Source organism: Myxocyprinus asiaticus, chromosome 10 (assembly GCF_019703515.2).
Source record: "Myxocyprinus asiaticus isolate MX2 ecotype Aquarium Trade chromosome 10, UBuf_Myxa_2, whole genome shotgun sequence".
In the NCBI taxonomy this organism is placed as follows: Eukaryota; Metazoa; Chordata; class Actinopteri; order Cypriniformes; family Catostomidae; genus Myxocyprinus; species Myxocyprinus asiaticus.
This window is the reverse complement of record NC_059353.1, coordinates 1,301,360-1,328,278: the sequence shown is the minus strand read 5'-3', so window position 1 is coordinate 1,328,278 and position 26,919 is coordinate 1,301,360. Positions and strand designations below refer to the sequence as shown.

Below are 26,919 nucleotides of genomic sequence, written 5' to 3'. Positions count from 1 at the left end.
TAATGGTAAATTAATGGCAAGTTAGTTGCAGATAAACAAATATCTTTGCAAAGATTGTCGTAGTCTTGTGTGTTAGTTATTTGAAATGCAAAACATTTGAACTCCTAACATGTGAGACATTACCATACGTTTTTTTTTATTTTTTATTTTTTATAACTAATAACCCATGATCTATGCGTTCATGTTCAAGTGCGGCTGATGTTGTCGCTCCGGGCACCACCCCTGCCCTTGTGGCTCAGAGCGAGGCTTCTGTTGCCATAACTTCAGTTGCTGAGATAGAGGCTACCATGACGACAGGCAACGCAGAGGAGCAGCCGTCTCACGTGCCCACTCAGGCTGCTGAGGTCAGCAGTGATGTCACTGTAAACTTCACTGAGGAAACGCCCATCATAGAGACACAACCATGGTAAAGAACACGCACAGCACAGTTTGTCCACAAAAACAACATAACTTACAAACAACACATTCTCATATGTTCTCTTACAAATGTCCAATGTGTGTATGTGTGAGCTAGATTTCTACTTTTCAAACTAGGTTTCAAGTTACATTTCCCTGAAAAGTGTAAACATGATGGCTCAAAGGTCAACAGAAGTACAACTTTCACACCATTCTGGGTGGGTCTCGAACATCCAACTGGGGTGCGTTTGCAGTGTTAGCTCACTGCTTTACACATTACACCACTCAGCTGACATAGCTCAAAATGGCCAAAGAGAAAAACAAACCCTGGGGATCCACAGCACTGCACATTTTAGATGTCCCCTAACACACACCTAATTCAAATCATCAACTTATTAGAAGATGAACTGAACTGATTGTCACATAAGTGAGAAATACAAAATGTGCTGTGCTGTTGGTCCTCAAGACCAGAATTAAGAACCACTGATTTATATAACTTTTTTCCAGGGGTTCCCAAACCTGTCCTGGAGGCACCCCAACACTACATAGTTTGGATATCTCCCTAATCAAACAAGACGGCGCACAAGCTGTTCTAAACAGAATTCACCAAATGTTACTTAACATATTAAAACAGTCTGGACTTAGTTGAAAATAATTAACAGGCTAGCCAAATCTACGAGAGGGAAAAAATTAGCATTTTTCACAATGTGCATTAGCCTATGATCTAATATGACAGCTGTTCGGTAAAGAACGTTAACTAATAACAGTTACGATGTACATGTTGAAAAGTACAATAAATCTAATGTATTGTTCTAAACATAATGTTTACACAGGATGAAAGATAATTTAAGCAGTTGGCACATTGTTGAAAATAGCCTTCTTGATCAGCAGGGTAAAAATAATTTGCATACCTTGCCTAAAATAGTAATTTTCTTAGAGCTTTAACTTAGAGCATTAATTTTTGCACTTGAAAAAGCCCGTTCGGCAGGAAAATAACTTGCAAGCACGCACAGATTTGAAGAAGATTTAAATGTGAAAACATCCATAGTGACTTGCAAGCCAACGTTTCGGAACTAGGCTTTCCACACCATCACCGTGATTGAGGTGATTTCCATAGGTTCTTTACTCGTTTTGTGAGAGGACATTTTTCTGCGTGCGCTGCGAGTGAGCGAGGGAAGAAGCACACGCAGCCTGAGTTGAAATGAAACTTTGTATACATCTGCTCCAGATATCCGCTTTTTTAATAATTAAATGTACATTTACATGACAGTAATTTAAGTGCAGCCTTTGTAAAAATATAAAGCCAAACATAAATGTGTAAATATGTTGAACAGTTTAATGGAGAAAAATATTGACCGACAAGCAGCATCAGAACCATTTAGTCGACTAGTCTCACACATCCCTAATAGGGCTCAAATGATTAGTAGATCAATAAAAAATCGATGACAAAAATTTCCGTTGTCGGAAAGTCGTTTGATCTCAATTGACGTAACGTGTCATCATATAAAACACTAAATGATGGCACACGAGCAGCACTGCAGCTTGCACCTGATTGTGGAGAGGAAGAAAACACAGCTCACTGTCCAGACATCGTGAAAATAAAGTGGAGCCGGATCTGGGATTACGCTTAAGCAAACCTTGCATGTCAGAGCTTCTAAAAATGAAACACCCTGGCGTTATATCTTTAATGCGTACTTTATTAAAGTAAAAATAATAAGGATGTGGGTCATGTAAATAAACTCCGAAACTGGCATTTCTCTGTGCGGTCAGCGCCACTTCTATGTGTTGTGTGAAGTGACCCAAATTAAGAGGGAGAGATTGATTCATTTTAGGCTGATGCACACTTTGGCACGGGGGACACTCGTCCCTCACGCGAATTTGCTGCAACTAGATTATAACATGATGGCTCATGACATAGTGAATCATAAATATGTGTCACGGTGTGTATCTTAACAACACACAGCTCTTTTAAGAAGAGAGAGAGTTAAAGATGGATCGAAGTGAACATGAAGGAGAGTATAGTCAGCCCATTATACACTGCAAAAAAAATAAAAATAAAAAAATGGGTATAAACATCTAAAACTCCTTTAAAAACAATGTACATTTACTTTAGGAGATATACTGCAGAAGAAAAAAAAAATTTGGAAAATGTTGAATTTAATATTTCAATATTTTAAAATATCTAGAAATCCTTAAAACAAGATACAGTATGATACGAATATATATATATATTTTTTTTTTTTTTTTTTTTTTTTTTTACTGCACTAGCAGAAGTATGAACAAGTGAAAAAATACACTTATATACAAATTACACTTATATATTCAAGATACATTCTCTGAAAGCTATGTTGCTATTCAAGTAAATGTATCTTGTTTTAAGGTTTTTGACCATTTTAAATAGAAAACAAGACAAAAACAATTGATAACGATAGGATTTTTGGAGTGAATGTTTTACTGAAATAAACTTAATCCAAGCTTTTTTCCTTTTAATTCAGTGAATGTCATTTACAGGTATTTTTAAAAGATGATTTTGTCCTCTTTATTGTTAGTAAGCATGTTTAATACAACCTATTAAGTTGAGGCACGAGCTAATGATTAGTCATTGCAATAAACGCCTGAATAGTCAAATAATTGTTCTAATAATCAATAGATTAGTCGATTATCAAAATAATCGTTAATTGCAGTCCAAATCCCTAATTGCAAAACAGGAATAGCAATATGAAGGTCAGCACACAAAAGCATTGCTAAGATACTGCTGTTGCAAACTTAAATAAATATGCAGCATACATTAAATTACTTTTGTATTGCATGATTTTACAGTAATTTGAGCCAAATGCAGTAATAACTAACTGAAGTGTTGCTAAGATTAAGTTTCACTTCTGATGGACATGGTCAACTTTGTTGGCATGTTTCAGGAAAGCAGTTTGGAATACAATGCCAATATAAAAAAAATCTTTTGATAACTTTTTGCCAGCTGTGTCTCAAGATTATATGACTACAATTTGGGAAAGATCTGCTGAAAGCTGTAGCTCAAGTTCGAAATGATGTGACAAAACATGAAAATAAAAGTCAAAATGGCAGCCAAGCAAAATAGCAGACAGTAGCCATTTTTTAAATGTCTTGACACATAGGTGGCGCTGTCACCAAACTTGGTATGTATCCTCATATCATGGTGCTTATGACGCATACTACGTTTTTTAAAAAAACATTTTACTAAGTGATGATAAAGCCTCACTTCCTGTTTGGTGTCCTCAACACTGAATTCATTGATGTAGTATAAGGAAACTGCATTTGGAAACTTTTGCCCAGCAGTTTCTCACGATGCTCTGACACATTTGGGAAAGATCCATTAAAGGCTGTGGGATGAGTTCACAAAGTACTTTTTTATCCAATTTCAAAATGGCTGTCAAAATCATGGGTGGAGACTGGAGTGCTTGAAAAGTTCACAAGCAGACAAATCAGAGGATATATTATTTATGTGTGTAGGCCATACAGTTCAAAAGTTATTAGCTGTTAAAAAGTGGATTTTTGAATTGATGGTTGCGCTGTAGAGCTTGTCCTAGAGACCCCAAATTTGGTCATGGACCTTTTCATACTCACCCCTATCAGTGTTCCAGATTTAATAATTTTTGATGTACGGTGCTATGGGCTGCCATAGACTCCAGCCAGAATAATAATAATAAGAGCACTAACAAAAACAATGACTGATTGACTTTTTTGTGTGGGAGGAAATTCTAACCAACAGTATTACTGCCTAAAATTTTTCCAGCCAATTAGATCTTGGATAAAATCAGTCCTACATTTTTTTCCTGCTGAATATTCTTTTTTTATTCGTATACGTCACATTGCGAAAGTAAAATGCATTTCAGATGTTCTTTTCAAGACAAAACTCATGAATTTTATTCAAGTGACATATTGATGTACAATAATTGTTTTATCATTTATTTTCTGATTTGGCAGTAATGACGTATCTAAGGAGGAAAGACCAGAGCTGGTGAAGAAAGTTTACAAGTGGAACACAAAAGAAGAGGCAAAGCAGGCATTTAAAGAACTGTTGAAAGAAAAGGTAAATCTCTCCAGTGACAGAGGGAGGTGTTGATATTCCGGCTGGGCCTTTCTAAATTTAGTGTTTTAATTTGATACACAAAGTGCTCCGTTGAGAGGCATGGCTGTTTAATTGCTGTGTGTGTGATTAGACTGGAGTGAGTGAAAAAGAATACAGTAGAATCTTACGCTTCACAGACCCCTGACAGAAACAGCGTTCCAAAGAAACGTACTCATAATAAATGAAGAACTTTCTCATTCTTCATGTCTACAGTGAGATCTTCTCTAAACCGTCTTAGTACATTATTCTTTTTCTTAATCTCCCATTTATCCACAAGTCTCTCTGGAGTCCCGTTTGTGCCATTCAACAAATACTTGAAAAATCAATCTCATTATATATTCAATCTGTAACACATTCAACTTGATGCTAAAGATTACTATTGTAAATTTTTGATTAAATAGATTAGCAAATGAATACAATTATTAAAAGTTGTGCTACCTTGAAGTACTGGGAAGTCATTATTACGATATGATGTGGGTTGAAGTGATTTTGTTCAGAATAAAGTGGATGCTTTGGACAATTTCAGTTTTTTTTTTTTTTCAGTTTTTGGAAAAGACAGGAAGCTATTTTTTATTTTTTGCACCGATGCAACAAAATTAAGAGTAAAGAATGAAAAATTAAGTGTGTAATTGATGCTTTATATTATCCTGCTCCTGTTGCTACAGACCCCATTTACACCTGCTATTAAGATACATTTTGGGTGATCCGATTACGAGTGGTCAGCGCTAAACACAGGTTTGTGATCAAATCACAAAAACACTTATGGAGCTAGTCCACATTGCATTTAAAGTGTAAATGATAATCCTTCCTGATGCGCCCCTGACAGCAGTGAAGCACCACCCCTAACCTGTCAATCAACTGCTAAAAGAAGAGTTTAAACTTTGCGGTTACATGCGTATTTGAAAGGAAATAACAGTCCTTTTTGTTTTTAGGCCTGTAGTGAGCAATCCATAGGTGATTGTGGCAAGGAACACAAAACTTCTTAAGATGTTCGTTAATGGAAAAAAAATAACCTTGGGAGAAACCAGGCTTACTGGGGGAACCAGTTCCCTTCTGGCTAAACAGCATAAATATAATGGCAATATTAGTTATCTAAGTGTAATACAAAACATGGTTTTAATTGGTAAACTGAGTAGATGTTGGTGACCAATGTTAAAACTATGAATTTTGTATGAACTGTTAGATTGATGACTAAGTGTCTTTGAAGTCCATCCTGAATTAACTGCGGAAGTGCACATAGCTGCATTGTCCTTTATTATTTGGCTAATCAAGGCTTAATATATTGTCTACGTATTCCATTTTAAAGAGAGTTTAGTCCATCCTATGAGCAAGAATATGCAGCCAGTGTTCCATGAGGCGCATCGCAGTCCGGCTAGAAGCTAGTGTGAAGTCCATCGTAGATCCGAAGTTCAGGCAGTGGCCAGTTAGGCTTTGCAGTAGTTCATCATCTGTGATATCCATCGTAGTAGACTGAAGAGATGCAGACAGTGATCTTCGGAGTGCTTCTCGCTGTCTGGCTGGCAGAGGCTGTGTTTAGTAGTCATCACTCAGCGACACAGCGACGGGAGTCGGACATCAGGCAGGACTGGAGCTGGATCTGGCAGGCTCTGGTAACCTTTTTTATGTCCCGAGGATGAGACAGGAAAACAAATAGGATAATATAGCATTGATGCCATTCACTTTAAAGCAGAGTTATAGAATATGAGAAGTGTTTCCGGTTCCGCCAGACCTGACTAATGAAGCAGAACTACAGGTTGAGGGATAAATTAGGTGTGTGCCTGGCTGAAGTGGTGTGTCTTTCATTTAGACTCAAACTGAGAGTGTGTATGAGTCCCGAACAATGCTAGGAAGACTATTCCATAGTCTAGGATTGTTCCATAGACTGGAAAAGGATCTACCTCCTTTTGTGGAATTTGATATTCTAGGGATTATTAATAGGTTGGAGTTTTGCGATTGTAATGAACGTGATGGATTATAGCGTGATAGAAGGTCGCTTAAGATACCCGCAGGTCCTTAAAAAGTCTTAAATGTACTTTTTAAAATTTAAGGACATAAAAAGTCTTAAATATTTTAAATTACTAGAAGTTTTCAATTTCGTTTGCTGAGGTCATTAATTTTATGGTGTGAATAGAGGAGATGCTTAAAACAGCAGAAGCTGCTTGAGTCAAACCATCTCTCTCTCTCTCATATGCATCCATCATTTAGCAGCTGACGCTTGAGTTTAGTGTGAGCGCGCGCAGGGAAGCGCATTTTTACTGAATTTACGATGTTACACGTGTATAAAAAAGATGCAGTGACAATGAATGAGACTAAACCTTTTGCTTAACATCTCCTTTTTTGTTCCACGGCAGAGAAAAATGTATACAGACTTAAGGGTGAGCAGTGACGACAGAAATTTCATTTTTAAATGAACTGCCCTTTTACTACCTGTTAAAGTATTTGTTAAAGGTATCTGCCAAGAAAAAAAATAGAAATGTTATTCAGCACATGCTAGACCTTATTCACAACAGCGCCATCTTTGATTTTTAATGGGAATGACAATGAAACTGTGAGGGATAGACGTACAGTCTCTTCAATGGGCTGCACTGCAGTTTAAAGTGTTTTTGGATCGTTCCGTGTACAAAACATTGAAAAAAATATATTTTCAAGAACTCTCAGTAGACAAAAAAACTCCAGACAGCATGAGTTGTGGAAAATCAGATGGGATCTAGGAGCTTTTTACAGCTTTATTCCATGCATGTCATTGAGAAGATGGTTAGTCTATCCTTCACAGCCTTATTTCCCTTCCCATTAAAAATCAAACATGGTGCTACTGTGAATAAGGTCTATAGACAAATCCTCTTGTTTACAAAAATGTCAGCGTAATCATATTCGCTATACATTTTTGCTGCAAAGTTGAGTTGAAATGATCTCCTCAGTCCAGTCAGTTCTGTTGATGGCTTGAAGCCACAGCAGTCAACAAGAGCCCTCGGAATTCAACAGTGTATTCCGATAAAAGTTAACTTTTTGCTTGTGGTTTTTGCCACAACTTCCGTGTTTGACATAAGCGGTGACGTTGCCAAAGCATTCGTCTATTGCGTCACGTCTTGCTGGAAAGCAAGTGACTAAAGAGAAGGGTCACAATATAGGCTACATACTTTAGGCTACATGCAATCTTAATGAATTCATTGAGTTTTAATCTTGTATTAACTTATTTAAAAAAAGAAAATGCATAAATGCAAATTAAAATATAAAAAACATGTCCAGAGACATCCAAGTAGCCTCAGTAGTTTTGTATTTACCAGCAAATGAATACATTTGTTTTATTTATTTTTTTTTATTGCGAAAGTGGTCTAACATTTTTCTTTTATTTGGCCTTAAAAAGTCTTACATTTCATTCCTTCGAACCTGCAGATACCCTGGAGTTAGATCATTCAGAACTTTGTAAGATATTAACAGAATTTTAAAGTTAAAATGAAACTTAACAGGCAGCCAATATAGGTAAAAAAAAAAAAAAAAAGGGCTGATATGATCATATTTCTTGGTTCTAGAAAGCACTCTAGCTGCTGCATTTTTAACCAACAGAAGCTTATTTATTGAACCTGAGGGACATCCTCCCAGTAATGCATTTCAATAATCTAGTCTTGAACGCATTAATTAGTTTTTCGGTATCAGAAACAGAAAGCATGCGTCATAACTTTGCTATGTTTCTAAGGTGGAAGAATGCTGTTCTACAAACATTGGAATTGTGATTTTCAAAGGACAGATAGCTATCAAATTAGGGCTGAAAGATTAAGCGAAATAAAATCGAAATCACGATATGAGGTAGTGCGAATATCAAACCACAAGGGCTGCAATTTAATTAAATAAATAATGTGCACGTGCCGCTCATTGTGCCTACTGTATGTGAGCCACTCTGTTCTCTGTACACACACTCAAAGCACTCGTGAGGCTAATGAGCTGAGCATGTTAAATTTACAGCGCTCTAGATTGACTAATTGCACATTTTCCATGTTTCCAAAAATGCTTGGCTATTAAAACTTACTATCCAAATCTTAAGCAACCCCATAACATGGGTTTTTGTGGACAGAAAGGTGTATGAGAGTCCTCTTAAAAAGAGGTTGTACGTCAAGATGGCGCCACGGATGGCAGCCTCTGGGTGGAGCTCTCCAATTCTTTTGTAGTTTTTGTTTGTTTGTCCTGTGTTTAGTATTTTTTTTTCCAATCAGTTTTACCAGGGACGAACTGCTGAACATTCAGCAGCACATACCAGACAATCTTTTCCCAGTTTTGGACTATTTGGATGTTTTGCTGTATATTTTAGTTGGAGGTGCAGTTGTGTTTAAGCGCGCTATGAGACGCAGGTGAGGGAAGCGAGCCGGCGTGCTGGTCAAGCTGTGTCAGTGTGGGTTTTGAACAGCGCTACAGAGTATTCATCTAGCGAATCGCCGCACTCTCCCTAACAAAATGGATGAACTACATCTCCTCACCTGTACAAGCAAGGACTTTTCAAACTCTGCTGCCTTGTGCTTCACAGAAACCTGGCTGAGTGAAGCCATTCCAGACAGCGCATTACATTGCCGGGCTTTCAGCTGTTCAGAGCGGATCGCATTGCGGAGTTAATGGGGAAATGAGAGGCGGTGGAACATGCTTTTACATCAGTGAAAGTTAGTGTACAGGTGTAGCAATGTTAAAGAAGATGTGCTGTCCTAATTTGGAAGTGCTCTTTATCAATTGTAAGCCTTTCTACTCGCCGCAGGAGTTTTCCTTGTTTATTCTGGTGAGCATTTATATTCATCCACATGCATGCGTGAACGCAGCACTGCAACAGCTGGCTGATCAGATCACTGACATGGAACAACAATACCCGGACTCACTTATTATTATTCTCTGCAATTTTAACAAAGCCAGCCTCACCCGTGAACTGCCAAAATACAGAAAGCACATTACATGCCCCACCAGAGACCGAAATACACTGGATCATTGCTACACAAAATTAAAGGATGCATATCGCTCTGTCACTAGAGCAGCTTTGGGACTCTCTGATCACTGTCTGGTTCATCTTCTTCCAACCTACAGGCAGAAACTAAAATCAGCTAAACCTGTAGTAAGGACTATAAAGAGATGGACCAATGAAGCAGAGCTGGAACTACAAGCTTGCTTTGACTGCACTGTTCAACCTGCCACAGGCGTTGCTGATACAGTTTTTTTTTTTTTTTGCAAAGCTTACACACAAGGTGTTCTGATGTTGGTCAGACGTAAAGAAACCAAAAAACTGCCATACTGGCGAGCTGACGTCCTTTTTTATTCACAATCTACTCATCGCTGGCAGGCACGGCACTCATTTTCGCATATGTTCTGATGTCACATGGCAGTGGCGCAACCGAACCCCACAGCAACGCAACTTGTTATTGGCTGTTTGCTTGTCACTCGTAGCACGCTCCTTTATCAAGCCATATGATAGGCTGTTTATGATCCAGGGACGGCGCACGCTTGAGGGTTGTTCATGCAACCAAACTTCATGTCTATTTACATTTTTAATGCATTTAAGTGAACCTATCGAGCATTATATCGAACATTTTTTATATCGTTATTGATAAAGGTGTACCGTCGATAAATACCGATACCGTTTTATCGCCCAGCCCTAATATATATATATATATATATATATGTGTGTGTGTATATCTTATTGTGTATTTCTATATATACTTATATTTTCTATTCACTTTTTATTTTTATAAAAAAAAAAAAAAAAATATTATCTCCTTCTTGTTATATTGTTTGTGCACTGGAACTAGACAGATTCACCAAGACAAATTCCTTGTATGTGTAAGCATGAGAGCATTTCTCTGAAGTAAACGGCCACTGTGAAATAACGGTTTAAAAGGGTTTAACCGGACTGCATTGCAACGTCACATGCAAGTGTAAATTTGTGCATGAAATTAGTACATAAATATGCTAATGTTTTATAATTACAATAATAATAGTCTGGTTATTTTTAAGAGGACTCAAATTTGAACACCCTTTCTTTAACAGTATTTATATTGGCAGAAGTGCATTTTTGCCCATAACTTACTTTTGGTAAAAAATTAAATAAAGACTTTTTATTTTTTATTATTAATATTAACATGATTGCATTTTTAAATGTTAATAGTCATATCGCAGTTGAAATCACAGTATTCATTGTAATCGCAATTAGATTTTTTGTACAAATCATTCAGCCCTATATCAAATATAACAACTAAGGTCTTTATTGTAGAAGATGATGTAATCGTACATCCATCAAAAGTCAAGTTATATTCTATCATCTTATTTTTGGAGGTTTTTGGTCCAATAATTAGAGCATCTGTTTTGCCAGAATTGAGTAGACGAAAATGTCTAGCCATTCAACCTTTTATATTATTAATAAACTCCGATAACTTAGAGAATTGGGGAATTTTATCGGGTTTCAAGGAAATATAAAGTTGGCTATTGTCGGCGTAACAGTTAAAACTAATTCTGTGTTTCCTGATAATGTCTCTCAGGGGAAGCATTACAGGGAGAAAAGCAGAGGCCCTAAGACTGATCCCTGTGAGACTCCATACTTTAGCTTGATCTGACAATTCCTGGTTTACACAGACAAAGTAGTAGTGGCTGTATAAATAGGACATAAACCAAGCTAATGCCTGTCCACAAATGCCAACATAATTCTCAAGCCTATCTAAGAGAATGTTGTGATGTATGGTTTCGAAGGCAGCGTCAAGTTCTAAAAGCACTAGAAGAGAGATGAATCTGTGATCAGATGATAAGAGCAAGTCATTTATAACTCTGATAAATGCAGACTCTGTGCTGTTATGGGGCCTCAATCCCAACTGAAATTCTTCAAAAATACTATTTCTATGTAAAATAGTTGGGAGGACACTACTTTTTCTAGTATTTTCGACATAAATGGGAGATTTGAGATCAGGCTATAATTAGCCAACTCTCTAGTATCAAGCTGTGGTTTCTTAAGGTGTTTGATAACTGCCAGCTTCAAGTTTCTTGGGACATTAAATTAACCTTTAAAAATAATAATTGTCAAAATATTAATAAATTCAGTCTTGAGCAACACAAAATAGGCATCATTTGAAAGCTTAGAAGCCCTACTTTCCAATGCATGCAGGCATTATTACCAAAACTGAACAAGTCCTTTGAAATTTGGAGGCAAATCAGAATTGTTCCGTTTTGAGAATTGTGAAAACAAATTGCACTGTACATATTATTGCAATCAGTTAAAACATCAAACTCATCAAATAGCTATGTGTCATATGTTGTTGGAAAGCTCTCAGAGTAGTTCTTTTACTCACAGACAAATATAAAGCGAGTAATAGCCAAGTATTTCTTTGACAATTATGTTGGTGTTGCTTATATGGCACCAGGTAGATGACACAGACTCTATGATGCAGATTCATTGTCAAAAAGGCACTCGTTCTGTGAAATCTCTTTACTAAAATCATGTCTGCATGCTATGCAAACCTTTAGTCATTGTTGTTTTTGCATGTGTAATTAGTTCTTATATACAATTATTGTTTTATTTGTTTGGAGAGGCTTTTGGCTTTTGATAAATTATTTTTGTAATGCTATAACTTATTGTCGTATCAACACAAACATTTTCTCATGTACAGCAGTTTTTCAGAGCCACCTTACTTACACCCAGAGTTATATAATGTAAAATTATAAGTATTAGGAAAAAAGTACATTTTTTGCTTATTTGTTTTTGTGATTTTTAAGCTGTTTCTTAGGCTGGGAGTCTCAATGTATCATCATTTATATCAATAAACATTTTTTTTAAGTTTTCTCTACAGTGATACCAAACACTTTACCCTCCTTTTTTTTAAATTTTGTTTTTAATAAGTTATAAGCTTTTAATTTTGGGTATGCCACTGAAACAGGAAAACTTTAAAAACACCTTCACAGCTTAAAGGGTTAAGAAGAGGTTCTAAAATTATAGGATATTTAAGCGCTTAGTAGGTTTTGGGTCTAGCATACATGTTGTTGGTTCTGATGCTTTAATACGTTTTGTTAGCCTTCCTGACCTATGACAGCGAAGCACTGAAGTTGCTCATAGGGGATACTGTGAGACACTGTCTTCTGAGGTGCTGTGGCAGACAGTTGCATAATTTGAATTTTGTTTCTGATGGTTTCAATTTAATCAGTAAATAAAGTCATTACTACTGTGCTGCGAGGGAATATCTGGTTAAGTTGAAGCTTAGTTTCTTGTCAATTTAGCCACAGTACTGAATAAATACCTAGGATTGTTGTGGTTATTTTCTATGAGTTTGCTAAAGTATGCAGACCTGGCAGCTTTTAGAGACTGTCTGTAGCTAAAGACACTGTCCTTCCCTGCACCGTGAAACACCTCTAATTTTATACATTTCTAATTGCCTTCCATTTTCTTAGCATGAGTGTGATCATTGTTCCACGGTGCAGGGCTTTTCTCTTTAATTTTCTTTAATCGAAAGGGGGCGACACTTTCTAGAGTGCTAGAAAAGAATGGATCTGTATTTTCTGTGACTACATCAAGTTCTTCTGAACTTTTTGGCTTACTGAGTATTTGAGGCAGATCTGGAAGATTATTAGTGAAGCTATCTTTAGTGGACTAAAGAATAGTTCTACCTGATCGATAAAGCGGCGTGGATTAAGTGACATTAGCTAAGCACAACATACAGCAGCATACAACAGTTAAGCGCAACATACAAGAGATGAGATAATGATCTGAGATGTCATCACTTTGCTCTGATATTATCAACATCAACTCCATATGACAGAATTAAGTGTAGCATATGATTATTGTAGTGAGTTGAGAAGGTTGACAAATGACCTGTTAAAAGGATAATCTAAGATGAGAAAAAAAAAAAAAAAGCTGTTTGGGATTTTTTTTTTTTTTTTTTTTTTTTGTGTGGTATAGAAATGACACCTTTTACCTTTTGATTATGACCTATGCCAGTTAGTTTCCACCAGTTGATCCACATTTAGACATTTCATAATTTGTATTAATTTCTCAATTGATGTATACATTTCTCAAATAAGGTTTAAAAATATTAGGCCTTCAAAGGTTCGTGAAACCTTAAATAATTTGAGATTCGAGTTGGGACATTTAACATGTCCACGTTGCACATCATTATGCACTTTTCCACCATTGGAAAAAGTGAGCATTTCCACTTTAGAATGGTTCGGCAGGGCATTACAAGCCGTTCTCAGCCCAGATTTGTTGGCAAGGTTATAAAACCGTGCTCATTTTGATGGTAGAATTATTTTAGTACTTGGGACTCACGATTGTCAATTTTCCAACGCCAAGGTAACTTGCTGGTAACAAGCTGGCTAAGTTTACTAATATTTGTTTGAAATGAATTAAAATTAGAGTATGTTTAGTGTATCTTCATGATTTTATGATGATGGTTTAACTAGTATAGAACATTATTTTTCTACACACCAGAATACGCTATCTAGCTCATTAAAACTCATATATTACTCAAACAATGTTTTTTTTTTTGGGTAGTCTGTGAACTTTTAACGTTTTATGTGTTCATGTCCTTGGCATTCACAACCCCTCAGCATATGATGGTAAGCCTCTCGCCTTTTTCTCTTTGCTTTCCTTTTTGCAACATGGGCCATGTCTTTCCTGAGCTTTAGCAGAGAAAAATCAAGGGAAAAAAGTATCTTCAAAACTGGAATATGTGATCATCCTCCATAGCGCACTCGCTCCAGTGTTTACCTCTCACGATCCTATGTTTACCTCTCATGCTGTCGCCAACTGAGGTAATTGTTGCGTGTATTCTAATCCTGATTTTGAAACATCACAGTGTACTGATAGTTTACAGTAGCCACTTTTCCACCATTTGGCCTATTGGTTCTTGTTGCGTAACAGTCCAGGCCAGAATGTTATTGATATTCCTTGAACTTCCCTGCTACTGTCCAAAAAAAGTGTGGTAGTACTATTACTTGTAGTATCTGTGTTTGAAGGTCCATTTTTATTTGTTTATTTTCCATTTAAAACCTGTAATTTTTAACATTGATAATTGAATATCACCTTATCTAGGTCTGTGAGTCTGGCTTCTCAAAAATCAGACTAGTACAATTTCAGTCAGACTAAAGTGTTTACATGTAGTTCAAAAAGATGCAATATTGTTTTATTTCGACTTAAATCAAACTTTGAAAGTGCATGCAAACATAATGACGTCATACTTTATTTTTAATATGAAGGGGAAGGTGGTGATTTTTTTATTTTAGCTATTTCTTTTTAACAAATTTGAAAAAAGTCACTGAATGTGAGGTAAACGTGTTTAATCCGAGTTGTGATTGGTAGGAGAATATGTGTCTACATCATTCGAATCTGAGCGCATCTCCACATACTGAAGCAAGCATTTCTGAAAATATTTCACCCACTCCAGTGCTCCAAACAGTGCTTTTTCATCTAGGACATATTCTTACTGACAATCTGTTGTACCCTGAACAATAAATAACCTTCCCTCTTTCTCTCCGTCTTCCTCCGTGTGACTGTAGGGTGTTTCCTCCAATGCATCATGGGAGCAGGCGATGAAGCTAATCATTAACGACCCTCGATACAGGTATCCAAACACTGCACTACATTATTGATATTTAATAGTTACAGCCTGTGCACAGATACATGTGTCCCTGCTGATGTTCACCACTGCAGTCCACTCTCATCTCTTCGTGTGTGTGTGTGTGTGTGTGTTCAGCGCTCTGCCCAAGCTGAGTGAAAAGAAACAGGCGTTTAATGCGTATAAAGTCCAGACAGAGAAAGAGGAGAAGGAAGAAGCCAGAATCAAGTACAAGGAATCTAAAGAGACCTTCCAGCGCTTCTTGGAGAACCATGAGAAGATGACCTCCACCACCAGATACAAGTGAGTCAATGCTGCTGTTTTCCACATTGTTCACGTGCAGAGTCAAACTGAGCATGCTCAAACGTAGCAACTTTTTCCACCTCTGAAACTACTTTTCTGGTGACGGATTCAAGGCCATATAGGTGGGGAAAAATATTAATGGTGCTCTTTTTCCACCAAGAAAACATGTATACCTAAAGAAGTGAAAAGTACTTTATACAAATCAGTTTAAAATATGTACACTCACATGAGATACATTCTCTATTCATATCAGTGGTCTAGAAAAAGCTGGGATTTTTTCTACATATGGGTGCTGCTCCTCCATGGTAGTCACGTGACCAGTCGAATGCTTCCTGACTTTACCTCAGATTTATTAGCTGTGTTTAGCTGTCATTGAATCAGAGCAGTTGAATTTCACTGCCCCTTTGTTTAGATTAATACAATCACATTACTGTTGTCATGGTGACATGTAGGGAGGTTTTGTATGTTATTATTGTAAATTACACCTGTAATCAGATTTATGTATAATTTTTATAGCAATATTGTTTTTTCTGAGTTTGTCTGCATAATATCACAAGGTCTCAGTGATAAATAATTTTATTATTCAATGGTTACATGATGTTAATGTGGTGTAACATCACTGCCCCCTGCTGATGAAATGCAGCTGTGCTTTTACAGTTTTAAGGGCTGTTTCAGCCAAGTGTCACCATTCCCAGTCCTCTTATAAAGGATTAAAAGAATGCGATATAAACTGAGTAAATAATTGAAGGCTTTTGTGTGTGTTTCTCTGTTCTACAGAAAAGCAGAACAGATGTTTGGTGATCTGGAGGTGTGGTCGTGTGTTCCAGAGAGAGACAGACTGGAGATCTATGAGGACGTGCTCTTTTATCTGGCCAAGAAAGAGAAGGTTTGACATCAGACTGATTATGTTTATCAGTGCTCTTGCAAACACACATACATTAACTATACCTGACACTGCTTTACCAACTCAACCTAATAATTACTTTTGCAGTATATGCAGTTTCAGCTTGATTGGAAAGGATACCCAATAAAAATATTTTGCAAGTGATATTTAACTTGAATTTTCTTTAAACCTGAGTTTACCTGAAACCATATTTCATCTCAAGCATGCTCTTCACTGACACTTTTTTCGACAAGTACTCTAACATTTGAGAAACAAAAATAATAATTATATATATATATATATATATATATATATATATATATATATATATATATATATATATATATATATATATATATACTTGCTACTGGTCTAAAGTTTAGGGTCACTTACTCATTCTTTATTATTATTATTTTTCACATTTAGAATAATAGTAAAGTCATCAAAACTATGGAAGTATAGGAATTATGTTGTGACTAAAAAAATAAATCAAAACTGTGTTATATTTTAGCATCTTCAAAGTAGTCACCCTTTACCTAGAATTTGCAGACATGTACTCTTGACATTTTCTCAACCAACTTCTTGAGGTATCACCCTGGGATGATTTTTAAACAGTTTTGAAGGAGTTCCCATCTATGTTGGGCACTTATTGGCTGCTTTTCTTTATTATTTGGTCCAAGTCATCAATTTCAAAAACTTTTTTATTTAAATTACATTTTAGTTTTATAATGAAATAAATTAATACGGTGGCACAAGTATGTTTTTGTCTACAAAACTAATTTCAAACATTTAAGCATACACCTTCAGATCAAAAGATTTTTAAGATCATGAGAAACATTTCAGTCAAGTGACCCCAAACTTTTGAACGGCAGTGTGTGTATATATATATTTTTAGTTTTACGTAATGATTAAAGGGATAGTTCACCCAATGTTTTTTAATTCTCTGATCATTTACTCTTCCACTTGTTCCAAACCCCAATGACTTTCTTCCGTGTAACACTAAACGTGAAGAACATCCTAGCTGCTCTTTTCTGTATACAAAATTGGCAAAACAAAAGACCATAAAAGTATCATTGAAGTCCCATGCACTTATTCCAAGCCTTCTGAAGCGGTGTTGGGTTTAATTTCATTAAAATAATTACAGTGAATAACAACTTGACTTAAAAGGCTTGAAATGCAGTGCACTTTGTTATTTTGGAGCTTGACATCCCCAGTACCCATGCACTTTCATTATATGGAAAAGAGCAGCCAAAATATTCTTCAGAAATTCACCTTTTGTTTTCTATAAAAGAAAGAAAATAAAAATGGTTTTGGATGATATCCCTTTAATGTTCTAAATAAAAAAAATTATATTAATGTCTAACGTAGTATCGCACAACCGCCACTCAATGCTGTCTCTTTCAGGAACAAGCCAAGCAGCTGAGGAAGAGGAACTGGGAGGCGCTGAAGAACATACTGGACAATATGGCCAATGTGACATACAGAACCACCTGGTCTGAAGCTCAGCAGTACCTACTGGACAACCCCACCTTTGCTGAGGACGAGGAGCTGCAGAGTACAAACGCGCGCACACACACACACACACACACACACACTTCTGTGCCCTCATGATAATGCTTTTAACCTGTATAGTGAGTGATTGTGTTTGATATGGAAAAAGCTTTCATCTTCCTCTCCCTCTCTCTTTCTCTGTGCGTGTGTTAGACATGGATAAGGAGGATGCCCTGATCTGTTTTGAGGAACACATCCGTGCGCTGGAGAAAGAGGAGGAGGATGAGAAACAGAAAACTCTGCTGCGAGAGAGACGCAGACAGCGCAAGAACAGAGAGTGCTTCCAGGTGACACACACACACACACACACACACGTACGTGACCGTGTCCTTGTTTAACCGTTGTTACCACTAATTTGAAAAGCTCTCAGCATGATGAATTGGAACATGATTCTGAATATCAGTTGACGTGTGTGATGGCAGATACAGAGATATTTGACCGAGTTTAGGCTGCCACGGGTCATTGAGCAGAGAGACAATCTGATGTAAAGGATAATGTATCAATTTTCATGGAAGTCCCCTCATGGCGTTTTTTTAATTATTTTTTTTTTATGTTTCATTAAAAGGTTTTCATAAAATATATGTGGTTAATATTACTATAAATTGTTATATAGGTGCATATAAATGAAAATAATTCTTCTGTAATATAAAATATTTTTGTGGAAAATTGCCTTGATTATTTTTTTACTAGACTTTTACTAGGAATGCACCGATATATAAAAACAAAATTGGCCGATACCGATTTTAACAAAAACCCACAGGCCAATACTGATATTTTGCCACTTATCTTATTTTATCACTGTTTTACTTAGGAATTATGCTTCAAACATTTCAAAGAGGTACAAAAGCTTTTTTACTGTTCTAACAATAAATCATTTTCATTAAACATGGATTGAATCTGTTGAACACAGGCCAAAATTTTAAAGAGAGCCACAATGGAAGATAAATAGAAGATAAAAAAGGTACAAAAAATTATTAAATATGTTAACATGATTATGGAAAAAAAAAAAAAAACTATTTTGCACTGCTGTATTTGCAGTTTGAAACAACATAACTATTTACATGTACTGTATATAATAGAACATTACAAATTCATACTTTGCATATGTTGGGCAATTCCATGGAAATGTCAACCACATCATGGAAAAATACAAAGTTTTAGCCAAAGGAACAAAACCCCCTTTTAAATTCTGTATTATAGTGGTATAATGGATAATGCCGTCCAGACTGCTAGAGGGTGCCGCTTGTTCACACAGCACTGACTGAAGCGCTGAATTCAGACTGTATTTTAAAGCACAGCCCTTTAAGGTTTAGTAACCGTGCAAGGCCATATTGTGATTTCAATCAATCATGCAACATTAATAGATATCATTCCAATGTGTCAGAAGTCAAAGTCTGCTGGTTTCAAAGCATTTTGAATTGGTTTCCCTCATCATCTAGCCTATAGGTAAGTGCCGCTTTCACAACTGTCACGTCCATTTATGGCGGTTTTTCCACATTAACGTGAGAATGAGAAAGAATACAAATTAAATATTACATGTTCTAATTAGTGCCAACCCTTCTAGATATTATTTCTGAATTGTACATTTGAATTCAGAGTTTTTACATAGTGTGTTACTAATTAATTATAAATAAACCATCAGTTTTTCATATGTGTGTTTTCTTGCTTTTAACCGATATGCCAATGGTTTTAATTTGGTCAATAATTGGCAGATAAATATCAGTAGCTGATACATTGGTGCATACCTAATTTTTACTGTCATTTTTGTTTCGTTACATGAAACATATTGAATCAAGATGGCAACAGTGGCTGTCTGGTTAAAATGATGGTATTTTTAAGCCACTTCAGAACAGGTGCATAAATATCATACTACTACCAAGTAAATAAACAGATGGATATTAACTGATTTGAGTATTTTGTTATATAGGAAAAGAGGGCACATGGAGTGAGACATGACACAGACATGCATTTATATGCAGACAGGAATGATCTAGCAATTATACAGTTCAGTGGTCACAATGCAAAAATATTTGACAATTCAAATAGATTCAGAGCCTATCTTTTTTTAATATCAGCACGCACAAAATCACACACTGACTGCTACCCTAATGAATGAGCTCAGCCCTCAAAGCATGACGTTATGGCCACTTGAGGGTGAATTATTGGTAATTCTAAGCATTCGTGAATTGACACTTTCAGAAAATGCTGTAATTCAGATGAATATGCTGGTTTGTTTTAAAAATGTGTAATAATTACTTGTATATGAATATTAAAGTGCCCAAATTCAAGAGTCATTACGGTAGTAATTCTGACTTGATGTACAATTAGACATGAATAGGACAAAGATACAGATGTAAAAACAAATAAAACAACAAATAAACATGAGAACACAAATCTGAGTATACTTTATGTAAAGTGAGTATTGCTCCACACTCCGTCTGTCACTAGAGACAGTTTGAGCGAATATGCGTGCTCTCGGTTTCACTCCCTCTAACATGCGCACTCTCAGTTTCAATCAAACCAACGTGCTCTCAATCTCTCATCAGTCATCTCATCCCAGCACTATTTTGTAAGAACACCGATTTAAATAAAAAATATTTGTTTGCTGCAATACCACTAATAACTTTTAAATTGAATGTCATTTTACTGTGTGGGGCATTAACTTGCAAGGGGGCACTTTAAAAATAAATATCGGTGATTGGATTGGTATCGGCCTAAAATGTCCTTAACGGTGCACAACTGATAACTGCTGAATGAAGCACAAGTCGGCATTATTAACATGAGCACTGGCAGAACACGGTGATGAACAGAGGAGAGGTTTACCATGATGTGTGTGCGTTTCAGAAATTTCTGGATGAGCTACATGATCACGGGCAGCTGCACTCCATGTCTGCCTGGATGGAGATGTACCCGACCGTCAGTGCTGATATCCGCTTCAACAATATGCTGGGCCAGCCAGGTCTCTCTCTTACACACACACACACACACACACAGAGCTTGGCAGGCTTTGGTGCTGATGAATAATACATGTAAAAGGGTCCTGTCCTTATTTCTGTGTGCGTGCGTGTGTTTGTTCTCCATTTCATCAGTACAATCTGTGAGCTGCACATAACTCATATCATCAGCAATTATAAAACAGATAGCTCCAGCTCTAGAATCTGAAGGGGTGCAACTCTCTTCATTATTATGACCTCTTAAAATAAAGTAAAAAATGTACAAAAATAAATCTGATGCATGAGCCATTTAAAGATTTTGTATAATGCAAATAAACTCACAACTGTGACAATAACTGTACACTATATTAGTGCTAGTTGGTGATAAAAGCAACATTTTATATCATGATATTCTTATTTAAAATAGACCTAATGTCCTAAGTACTGCACCTCCCACCCATTTAAAAAAAAAATAAAAAAATATATATATATATAATTTTCTTTTTTTTTTTTTTTTTTTTTTTTTTTAAACAGTCATTGGCATTGCAATGAAGCAACTTTATCAGTAAAGAATTAAATATGACATGTTCTAATTAGTGCCAACCCTTCTATGTATTATTTCTGGATTGTGCATTTGAATTCACAGAGTTCAAATGCAGAGTGGCTGTCTGGTTAAAATTATGGTACTTTTAAGCCACTTCAGAGCAGGTGCATAAATATCATACTACTACGAAGTAAATAAATAGATGGATATTAACTGATTTGAGTGTAAATTATTTTGTTATGGAGTGAGACATGACACAGACATGCATATATACAGACAGTGATGCAGACAGGAATGATCTAGCACAGCAACAGTCAATTATACAGTTCAGTGGTCACTATGCAAAAATATTTGACAATTCAAATAGATTCAGAGCCTATCTTTTTTTAATATCAGCACGCACAAAATCACACACTGACTGCTACCCTAATGAATGAGCTCAGCCCTCAAAGCATGACGTTATGGCCACTTGAGGGTGAATTATTGGCAAATCTAAGCATTCGTGAATTGACACTTTCAGAAAATGCTGTAATTCAGATGAATATGCTGGTTTGTTTTAAAAATGTGTAATAATTACATGTATATGAATATTAAGGTGCCCAAATTCTACTAGTTATTATGGTAGTAATTCTGACTTGCTTATAACGGAAATGAGAAGTGACAAGGGAACACTTTGCAGTGTGACAGTATTTTGAACATCAGAAATGTCATTCATTTTAAGAGTTTATATAATGATATAAGAGTAGTTTTATTAGTTGTCATTGCCAAACAGGTTATTATTTGAGAATTTGGAGTTCTGAAATTTTACAACCAGTCAATCTAATATATTTCTGTACATTCAAGTTAATGGAATAACTTATCCAACTGTTTCTCCTAAAATGGAAAAATTTAATAACGATCACACACACATCATTAAATATCCACACCATCACATATTATTCCAAAATCCAGTTGCAGCTTACAGTTTTATATATTGGATGTTATGCTGTTTTTTTTTTTAAATTTTTTAGGCTCCACCCCTCTGGACTTATTCAAGTTTTATGTTGAGGATCTTAAAGCACGTTACCATGACGAAAAGAGGATCATAAAAGACATCCTGAAGGTGAGAGGATCAGACTGTGATATGATCAGTGCTGATCAGATCTAAAGCTCTTCATGAACTTTGTGTGTGCACAGGATAAGGGCTTCCTGGTGGAGGTCAACACAGGCTTTGAAGAGTTCGGATCAGTGATCAGCTCTGATAAACGTGCCACCACACTGGACGCAGGAAACATCAAACTGGCCTTCAACAGCGTAAGACAAATTTAATTGCCCCGATAATAAATACCTGTTATCTCGAAATTAACTATGTTCCTAAACTCTAATGAGTACTATTTAGATTAGATTTCTAGTTGAAAAATATTTTACTCAAAGTTTGTGTGTATCATGTATTTTTGTGCTTATTAGAGTTTTGCATCATGCTAAAGGCAAACTGTATTGGGATAAAGTGTTAATCAAGTCTCTTGTGTGCTTCATGAGGAGCACTATTTGCATGATAACTTTCTGCCTACATTACAAATCGGTCACTTCTGAAGTTCCATTTGAATCCTGCCCTAAAAGCCAAGCGTACACTACAGGTGCATCTCAATAAATTAGAATGTCGTGGAAAAGTTCATTTATTTCAGTAATTCAACTCAAATTGTGAAACTCGTGTATTAAATAAATTCAATGCACACAGACTGAAGTAGTTTAAGTCTTTGGTTCTTTTAATTGTGATGATTTTGGCTCACATTTAACAAAAACCCACCAATTCACTATCTCAAAAAATTAGAATATGGTGACATGCCAATCAGCTAATCAACTCAAAACACCTGCAAAGTTTTCCTGAGCCTTCAAAATGGTCTCTCAGTTTGGTTCACTAGGCTACACAATCATGGGGAAGACTGCTGATCTGACAGTTGTCCAGAAGACAATCATTGACACCCTTCACAAGGAAGGTAAGCCACAGACATTCATTGCCAAAGAAGCTGGCTGTTCACAGAGTGCTGTATCCAAGCATGTTAACAGAAAGTTGAGTGGAAGGAAAAAGTGTGGAAGAAAAAGATGCACAACCAACCGAGAGAACCGCAGCCTTATGATTGTCAAGCAAAATCGATTCAAGAATTTGGGTGAACTTCACAAGGAATGGACTGATGCTGGGGTCAAGGCATCAAGAGCCACCACACACAGACATGTCAAGGAATTTGGCTACAGTTGTCGTATTCCTCTTGTTAAGCCACTCCTGAACCAGAGACAACATCAGAGGCGTCTTACCTGGGCTAAGGAGAAGAAGAACTGGACTGTTGCCCAGTGGTCCAAAGTCCTCTTTTCAGATGAGAGCAAGTTTTGTATTTCATTTGGAAACCAAGGTCCTAGAGTCTGGAGGAAGGGTGGAGAAGCTCATAGCCCAAGTTGCTTGAAGTCCAGTGTTAAGTTTCCACAGTCTGTGATGATTTGGGGTGCAATGTCATCTGCTGGTGTTGGTCCATTGTGTTTTTTGAAAACCAAAGTCACTGCACCCATTTACCAAGAAATTTTGGAGCACTTCATGCTTCCTTCTGCTGACCAGCTTTTTAAAGATGCTGATTTCATTTTCCAGCAGGATTTGGCACCTGCCCACACTGCCAAAAGCACCAAAAGTTGGTTAAATGACCATGGTGTTGGTGTGCTTGACTGGCCAGCAAACTCACCAGACCTGAACCCCATAGAGAATCTATGGGGTATTGTCAAGAGGAAAATGAGAAACAAGAGACCAAAAAATGCAGATGAGCTGAAGGCCACTGTCAAAGAAACCTGGGCTTCCATACCACCTCAGCAGTGCCACAAACTGATCACCTCCATGCCACGCCGAATTGAGGCAGTAATTAAAGCAAAAGGAGCCCCTACCAAGTATTGAGTACATATACAGTAAATGAACATACTTTCCAGAAGGCCAACAATTCACTAAAAATGTTTTTTTTTCATTGGTCTTATGATGTATTCTAATTTTTTGAGATAGTGAATTGGTGGGTTTTTGTTAAATGTGAGCCAAAATCATCACAATTAAAAGAACCAAAGACTTAAACTACTTCAGTCTGTGTGCATTGAATTTATTTAATACACGAGTTTCACAATTTGAGTTGAATTACTGAAATAAATGAACTTTTCCACGACATTCTAATTTATCGAGATGCACCTGTACACGACTTGCAGTTGGCATCCTGCGACTCAGTGTTGTTTTTCATCATGCTGGTTGCGAACACTTCAGTACTGTAGTGTATCAACTAGACGTCCATTTATCCCCGACCGAGACCATGTGTACACCAGGTATTAAGATGCGTTTTGGGTGATCCAAATGTACAAGCGAGACATCACCATTACACCTGGTCTTCTCTTTTGACCACTTGTGTTCATATTTCGTGGAGAGAGTCTCTGATTTCATAATGACATGCTTCAGTCATTACATCTAATTTACTGAATGATAATAAATCTTCCTACAGTAAAAGTCTATTTTTTGGATCAGTTTCTGATTATATGGACAGTTTATAGGGGTGTAAAATGCATTGCAATACATCGATCTGACAACAAAATTGATGCATTGATTATGGAATTTACCTATCGATTATTCCTATAATGATACCCAATGTGATATACAGGTGCTGGTCATATAATTAGAATATCATCAAAAAGTTGATTTATTTCACTAATTCCATTCAAAAAGTGAAACTTGTATATTATATTCATTCATTACACACAGACTGATATATTTCAAATGTTTATTTCTTTTAATTTTGATGATTATAACTGACAACTAAGGAAAATCCCAAATTCAGTATCTCAGAAAATTAGAATATTGTGAAAAGGTTCAATATTGAAGACACCTGGTGCCACACTCTAATCAGCTAATTAACTCAAAACACCTGCAAAGGCCTTTAAATGGTCTCTCAGTCTAGTTCTGTACGCTACACAATCATGGGGAAGACTGCTGACTTGACAGTTGTCCAAAAGACGACCATTGACACGTTGCACAAGGAGGGCAAGACACAAAAGGTCATTGCAAAAGAGGCTGGCTGTTCACAGAGCTCTATGTCCAAGCACATTAATAGAGAGGTGAAGAGAAGGAAAAGATGTGGTAGAAAAAAGTGTACAAGCAATAGGGATAACCGCACCCTGGAGAGGATTGTGAAACAAAACCCATTCAAAAATGTGGGGGAGATTCACAAAGAGTGGACTGCAGCTGGAGTCAGTGCTTCAAGAACCACTACGCACAGACGTATGCAAGACATGGGTTTCAGCTGTCGCATTCCTTGTCAAGCCACTCTTGAACAACAGACAGCGTCAGAAGCGTCTCGCCTGGGCTAAAGACAAAAAGGACTGGACTGCTGCTGAGTGGTCCAAAGTTATGTTCTCTGATGAAAGTAAATTTTGCATTTCCTTTGCAAATCAGGGTCCCAGAGTCTGGAGGAAGAGAGGAGAGGCACACAATCCACATTGCTTGAGGTCCAGTGTAAAGTTTCCACAGTCAGTGATGGTTTGGGGTGCCATGTCATCTGCTGGTGTTGGTCCACTGTGTTTTCTGAGGTCCAAGATCAACGCAGCCGTATACCAGGAAGTTTTAGAGCACTTCATGCTTCCTGCTGCTGACCAACTTTATGGAGATGCAGATTTCATTTTCCAACAGGACTTGGCACCTGCACGCAGTGCCAAAACAACCAGTATCTGGTTTAAGGACCATGGTATCCCTGTTCTTAATTGGCCAGCAAACTCGCCTGACCTTAACCCCATAGAAAATCTATGGGGTATTGTGAAGAGGAAGATGCGATATGCCAGACCCAACAATGCAGAAGAGCTGAAGGCCACTATCAGAGCAACCTGGGCTCTCATAACACCTGAGCAGTGCCACAGACTGATCGACTCCATGCCACGCCGCATTGCTGCAGTAATTCAGGCAAAAGGAGCCCCAACTAAGTATTGAGTGCTGTACATGCTCATACTTTTCATGTTCATACTTTTCAGTTGGCCAAGATTTCTAAAAATCCTTTCTTTGTATTGGTCTTAAGTAATATTCTAATTTTCTGAGATACTGAATTTGGGATTTTCCTTAGTTGTCAGTTATAATCAACAAAATTAAAAGAAATAAACCAGTCTGTGTGTAATGAATGAATATAATATACAAGTTTCACTTTTTGAATGGAATTAGTGAAATAAATCAACTTTTTGATGATATTCTAATTATATGACCAGCACCTGTACAGTGCATCCGGAAAATATTCACAGCGCTTCACTTTTTCCACATTTTGTTATGTTACAGCCTTATTCCAAAATGGATTAAATTCATTATTTTCCTCAAAATTCTACAAACAATACCCCATAATGACAACTTGAAAGAAGTTTGTTTGAAATCTTTGCTAATTTATTAAAAATAAAAAACGGAAAAAAAAAATCACATGTACATTAGTATTCACAGCCTTTGCTCAATACTTTGTTGAAGCACCTTTGGCACCAATTACAGCCTCAAGTCTTTTTGAGTATGATGCTACAAGCTTGGCACACCTATTTTTGGGCAGTTTCTCCCATTCTTCTTTGCAGGACCTCTCAAGCTCCATCAGGTTGGATGGGGAGCGTTGGTGCACAGCCATTTTCAGATC

General features: G+C 36.7%; 1 protein-coding gene across 5 annotated transcripts in view; it reads left to right on the top strand.

Annotated features, from left to right (window-relative positions):
- LOC127446830 (pre-mRNA-processing factor 40 homolog A-like) overlaps positions 1–26,919 on the top strand; it is a 71,992-nt gene that overhangs the window by 28,443 nt on the left and 16,630 nt on the right. For all 5 annotated transcript variants that reach the window (XM_051708099.1, XM_051708101.1, XM_051708097.1 and 2 more), the window contains 10 exons: positions 191–406; positions 4,357–4,462; positions 15,002–15,066; positions 15,199–15,363; positions 16,141–16,249; positions 17,651–17,801; positions 17,951–18,084; positions 20,642–20,756; positions 22,285–22,376; positions 22,451–22,567. In XM_051708099.1, the coding sequence (XP_051564059.1) occupies positions 191–406; positions 4,357–4,462; positions 15,002–15,066; positions 15,199–15,363; positions 16,141–16,249; positions 17,651–17,801; positions 17,951–18,084; positions 20,642–20,756; positions 22,285–22,376; positions 22,451–22,567 (1,270 nt within the window). The remainder of the gene's footprint in view (positions 1–190; positions 407–4,356; positions 4,463–15,001; positions 15,067–15,198; positions 15,364–16,140; positions 16,250–17,650; positions 17,802–17,950; positions 18,085–20,641; positions 20,757–22,284; positions 22,377–22,450; positions 22,568–26,919) is intronic.